This window comes from Vombatus ursinus, unplaced genomic scaffold (assembly GCF_900497805.2).
Source record: "Vombatus ursinus unplaced genomic scaffold, bare-nosed wombat genome assembly UNPS02003760.1, whole genome shotgun sequence".
Lineage (NCBI taxonomy): Eukaryota > Metazoa > Chordata > Mammalia > Diprotodontia > Vombatidae > Vombatus > Vombatus ursinus.
Window position 1 is genome coordinate 1 of NW_020943538.1, and position 6,152 is coordinate 6,152.

At 50.2% G+C, this 6,152-nt stretch overlaps 1 protein-coding gene across 1 annotated transcript; it reads right to left on the reverse strand.

The window, feature by feature from the left end:
* Nucleotides 1–5: 5 nt before the first annotated feature.
* LOC114052665 (signal transducer and activator of transcription 5A) lies at nt 6–6,146 on the reverse strand (the record flags this gene model as incomplete). The annotated part of the gene is made up of 7 exons (XM_027875378.1): nt 6,072–6,146; nt 4,817–4,906; nt 3,216–3,390; nt 1,786–1,916; nt 1,179–1,330; nt 721–876; nt 6–117 (listed from the first exon to the last, which is right to left on the reverse strand). Coding segments are annotated over exons 2-7 (795 nt in total), but the record flags the coding sequence as incomplete, so codon positions are not given.
* Nucleotides 6,147–6,152: the final 6 nt, after the last annotated feature.

The window sequence follows — 6,152 nt, forward strand, 5'->3', positions numbered from 1 at the left end:
ACTTGAGGAGGGTTCATGTGCACGTTCAACTTCCCACCCACCAGGAGACGCACTGTAGCTGCAAACTTGGTCTGTGTCTTCAGGACCTGAGGGGGCTGCTTCTCAATGATGAAGGTGCTGGAGGGAAGAGAAAGAACCAGACACCCAGGATGCTGCTGACACCAGATGACATCATCCCTTCCCATGAGGCAGTTTTTCCCCCAGCCTGAAGCAGCAGACAGGAAATCACTAGAGCTGCTTCTCAGGGCCTGGAGGTCAAGCGGCTAGGTGTACTAGGGATGGCCTTGGGCCCTTTGAATTCCTAGGCATGGGTGGGCCTCCCCTAAGAAGACTGTAGCTGTAAAAGATGGATGACCCTGCTCTTATCCAGAAGAAGGACACTGAGAGTTAGAAGACGGCAGGAAGGGGAAGGGACCTAAGTTAGAAGGCCAAAAGGAGCCAGGGACCACTGGACTGGGGGAACAAGGGAAGGTGGGGCATCTGTTCTTGGGGAGTTCTCTCAGAAGCAGAGAGAGCCATCCCTCTCTCCAGCACACTGTCTGTTGGGAGTGAGAACCAGGGAAGCTCAGTCCAAAGCAGCCTGAGAAGCAAGAGCCCAAGAGAAAGGAGAACAGCACAAGACAGGACTGCCAGATGTCCCAAGCTCAGTGATCCCCAGAACTCTCCCTTGCTCTCCAAGGCTGGGCTGGCTCAAGACCAAGGGAAGCTTGGAGCAGTCACCTGGTCACCAAGGCAGAGATGATGTCTGTGATGGTGGCATTGAGCTCAGTCAGCATCTCCTCCACGGGTCCAGGAATGGGCAACTGCTGACAAAGATGCTCAGCCCTCCTGATCTGCTGCCGGTTCTGCCAGATGATCTCAGCCAACTTCTCGCACCTGGGTGTGGAGGCCACAGGGCAACACAAAGGGAATGGGTTAAACTGTCCAGGACACAGGCTGATCCAGTATTGGCCTAGGGAGAGACAGCCCATGCTAGACAGGGACCTCCTCTCCAACCATGGGAAGGGCCTCCCAGTAAGGATTGGGGTGGGGCTGGGGGCAGTGCTTGGCTTCAGCCACCTTCCCTAACCCTTCAGGCTGGAGGACAGCTGCAGAGCTTCGGGGCCCCAGGACCAGCCCTGAGGGTGCAGCCCCACGGCCAAAGGCCCGTCCAGCCTCAAGGCCCCTCGCTCACATACCAAGACTGCAGGACGTCCAGGCTGCCCTCTGGAGGCCCCCCATTCCCGGCCAGCTGCTGCCTTCTCTTCCACTGGATCAGCTCATCGTCCAGAATGACAGTTTGCTGCTTCCGGAGCAGCTGCAGGGTCTTCTGGTGTTTCTCTGCCAGCTCCTGCCAAGGTCACTGGATCAGAGACAAAGCTGGGAGCCACCTCACAGCTCCTCTGGTCCAACCCTCTCACTTGACCCATGAGCAGACAAGTCCAGAGAGGGCCAGCTCCAGTTCCCACAGGGAACAGTGCTAAAGGGCAGAGCTGGGATTAGAAGCCAGGTGTTCTGACTCCCCGGGGTGAAGGCCAGGTCCCTTGGAGGGCTCAGAGCACAGCCTATCTCTGCTCCACTTAACAAAGAGGAAAATGGCAGGGAAGGTCTTTTCTCACAGGCTTGCTCACCTCTCTTGGTCCAGCTTCCCCACAGAGAAGGGAATCCACTGCAGCCGCCCTGCCTGGCTCTTTGGCTCAGCTCCCCCCAGAAGGGATCAGGACGTTGCTGCCCATGTGAGGACACCCACCACCCCTGACCCGCCATCACTTCTGCCCAGGACAGAGTGGAAAGGAAGGAGCTCACCACGCGGTACTGCTGGAGAGTCTGGGCCTCCCGCTGCAGCCAGGCCTCCAGGGACACCTGCTTCTGCTGAAGTGCTGTTTCCCTCGTCAAGCGTTCCTGGGGGCTCAGCTGTGACAGCTGGGAAAACTGAGCTGTGGGGGACAGGAACAGACCAGGACACTGCCCTTTAGCCTTCACCCAGGAAGCTTTGGGGACCCAGGCACCTTCTGATCAGGAGGCAGAAAGGCCCACAGTGAGGGATACCTCCCCTCCAAAAAGGGGAGAGACCCCTCTGAGCCAGCGCCCTCCTACTTTCACCCCCCTCTCCAACACCAACCAGCATCTTGTTCAGCCATTCCTATCAGTGCCTCTAGATGATGGAGGCATGAGGTCTTCAACCTATCCATAAATAGCCTCATCCTTGTCCCCCAAACACAGCAATGGACAGTCAGGGCCCAATTCATACTCCACACTCTCTCCCATCTGCCTGGGGATGGCAGCTTCTCCCAGAGGAGGAATGTGATGAGGGAGAGTGTACGTGTGTGAGTGTGTGTGTGTGTGTGTGTGTGTGTGTGTGTGTGTGTTCAAGAGCCAGAAGACCGGCACCAGAATGCCACGATCCCACGGAAGGTGCAAAGTGAGGGGAAGCTGTCTGATCTCAGGACAGCCTCTCATGTACACAGGGTGCTCATGCTCTGGCTGCCTCCAACTGTGCTCCCAGCCCAGGCACTTGAGCCTGGCCTTCTGACAGCATGCCTGTCTGGCTCCCCCTGGGACAAGGCCAGGCTCCAGCCTAAGAGAAGAGACTCCTGGAAGGCCAGGAGAGGGAGCTCCTGGAGCCCCACAATTGGTTTTTTCCATGGACAGCCCCAGCCTGCTTCTTCTACTCTGAAGGCTGCTGCATCCTGGGCACAAGGCAAACACTATGCCCTGCTCAAAGGAAGGGCTGTTCAGCTGGGAGCACTGAGCTGCTGAGCTGCTCCACAGACACCTCCTCCTGGAAGCCTTCCTGAAGCGAGGCCTCCCACAAACCCTCAAATTCAACCAATTCCCACCATCCCTGCTTGGGCAGACCCTGGCAATTTTGTGTTCTAAGGAACATTCACATGTGTTTCCTGTTTGGGGGAGGCTGAGATGATGGGCATTTTTAAAGCACCTGCTGTGGTCACAGCAGTGGCCAGTATCACACTTAGATTGGGAGCTGTCTGAGAGCAGAACCAGTTTCCCCATTGGACTAGGAGCTGGGTGAGGGAGAGATCAGGTCCCTCCCTTCTTCTTTAGCCCCTTTGCCACTGTGCTGCATTTCTCAGGGATGGGGCTCCCTGACGGCTCCAGCCCAAGGCCAATGCCCCAAATCAGGAGCCCCATTTTTCTATCCAGTCCTGAGCTCTCTTGGTACTTCCTGTTCCCACCTTCAACCCCAGCCCTGACTCCAGCCCCACTGGCCTCACCCTGGTTTCTGAGGCTCTCCTGGTACTGGATGATGAAATACTCCTGAGTCTGCTGCAGCTTCTTCAGCTCATTCTCTGTGTCCTGAGTGACCAGTCGCAGCTCCTCAAAAGTCTGGTTGATCTGCAGGTGTTTCTGGGACATCGCATCAGCCAGGTTACCGGCTGGAGAGCTACACTGCACAAAGAGAGAGGGCAGGGGGAGAGGCAGCAGGGTCACCCAGTCAGAGGGGCCCTGAGGCCTCAGGCACAGCCAGTGGCTTTCTGTGGTACACTCCACAGACTCCAAGCCTGCAGCCCCAAGGACAAGACAATTACCATTTGGGCTACAGAAAGGAAAAAAGTCAGCTAGGAAGACTAGGAGACTCTCACAGGGCACAGCTCTGAAGAAAAGGAATCTTGATTTGTTTCAGGCCTAGCCTCCCTGAGGAAATCCTCAGTGGGCTCCCTAGAGGGCATAAGGAGAGGGATTATGCCAGAGGATCATTTGGGGATTTTCACTAACAATGAGGACTCCTCTTTCTAGACTAGATTTAACCAGGCTGACCCCGACCTGGTTAAATCACTCAGCTCTTTCTCCCTCGCTATGGAAGAAAATGTTCCAGCCATGTAGATGGCACAGTCTCCCAAAGAGATTTCAACTCTTCTTCTCCCCACACACCCATTGACTTACAAGGCTAATGCAGCCAGGTTTCCATAGCACCAACCACCCAGTGATTTATTTCCATCAAGACATTTTGCTCTGTATCAACCAGTTTCTCTTCCAGCCCACTACTAATTGATATGACCCTCAGATGGAGAGGATTTGGAATCCTTAATATCTCCAAAAACAGCATCATCCTCATCCTTCATAGAGAACAATTCATAATCAAAGCCTAATTCTTACTCCCACTACATCAAATCTGCCCAGGGACAGCAGCTTCTCCCAGATGAGGTTTGTGACAGAGAGGAGAGGAATGGAGGAATGGACAGACAGGGGAATCTAACATTTTCTGTACTATCAGGTGTAATTATGCATTGATTAGTTTTGCTAAACTGCCTTTTTGTCTTTCCTTTTTAGAGTGTGAGCTCCTTGAAAGCAGGAACTGTGGGGTATTTTTCTTTCTTTGTATCACTAACATTTGCACAATGCCTGGAAAATAGTAATTGCTTAAGAAATGCTTGCTGACTGACCTTCCCCCCTCTTCTTCCTGGGAATGGTCCACAGTTTAGGGGAAGGTAGAGGGAAGGATATATTTAGAAATGAAGATGATACAAAACCAAAAGATATCAAAGAAAATTTAAAATTTTTTTCAAAAGGCCTGGTTCAGAATCATTCACTTCTTCCAGCATCTGCAACCATTACCTGATTCACCAAAACTCAAGCCTCATAATTTCTCACTCTCTTAGAACTGCATTCATTCACTCTTGTTTGTGATGCTTTTTATGAGTGTCCTATGTTTCCTATCAGATGGTAAGGTTCTTGGGATCATGAACCAACTTTCCTATTACTTTTGTATCCCTTGGCAGCCCTTGGGACAGTCTTCTGTGCATAGGAGAAATTCAACGTGCAGAGAGAGTCTGATGAGAGAAGATGCTCTTACAGAGCTTCCTGGGACACTCACATTGGTAGCTTCTTGGACCAGCCTCTGTTCATTGTACAATATGTGCCGGATGCATCGGACCAACTCCATGGGGCAGCGGTCATAAGTGCTCTGAAAGAATCAAACACCAAATGAACCTTCCCACTACCTCTGAAGACTCCCATCCATGGTCTTCTGTTCCAACTATATGCGTTTCTCCAAACCAATAACTTTTTTAAAAAAAAATTTCTCACTGTGTCATTCTCCTTTATTTCAGAATACCATCTCTCTTTCTTTCAACTAACCTGTAGCTTTTGCCTCCTTCAAACCCAAAGCAGTATTTACTTCTTCCAGAATGTCCTCATGGATTATCTTCATCTGATTCAATATTTATTGAGGAAAGGGAGAAAGGAAGGGAGGGAGGGAGAAAAGAAGGGAGAGAGGAATGGATTTCTCTTTAACTCTGCATCCCTTTAACACTGGTGCATTTAGTTTACACCATGAGCCTTTGGACTTATAGATAAATATAGATATAGATATGTATATTATATATAGAGAGAGATATGGAAGATCTCTCTATATACATTTTCTTTCAAAAACAACAAACATTTATGAAGCACTTGGAAGATATTGTGTTGAGCTTTCCTTAGCATAATTATCATAAGTAATCCTTCCCTTGTGCCTCATTGTTCATGTCTAGGACATACTTGGCACAGCGGGTCATCTCTATTAACACTTAACCTCTTTTGAATTAAATGCTATCCCTTTCCCTTCAACCTTAACACTCCAGGATCCTGTTTTCAGTAGGGATGTACCTCCACATTTTACGTCTCGTCTGTCCTCTTATCTTCTGATTAGAGGATAGATTAACCGTGCTCCGGATGGGAATCTTATATTTAAACGATACTCTAGTAAATGATCTTGCCACTTCCTTTTCCCTGCTATTCCATAATCTGGTAATCTTTTTTCTCCTTGAGATTGGTAGCCTTGACTGTGTTCTAATCTTTAGTCTTCTCACTATGATAAACTCTCACAGTCTCTTGTCTTTGACACTATTTCATTTATCATTCCCCCTTCAGACAATACTCCTCTACCTTGTAACATAAGAAAAACAAGTCTAGGATACAAGTTACAAAGAAGAGGTGGGAGGGAATAAATGGAAACACAGGAAAGTTTAGCAGTTGGCTCAAGGTCACATAGTTTGCAAGGCCAGGATTTGAGCCCAAATGTTTTGATGCTAGGAAGAAGAAAGGGGAACATAACGTACCAGGAAGATGGCTCCAGATTTCACACCCACCTGCAGCTGAGTTGCATAATGCCCTAACTTGATCTTCAGTAAAAACCCATCTTCCCCCACTTGGTGTTCAGCCTTCTTCTG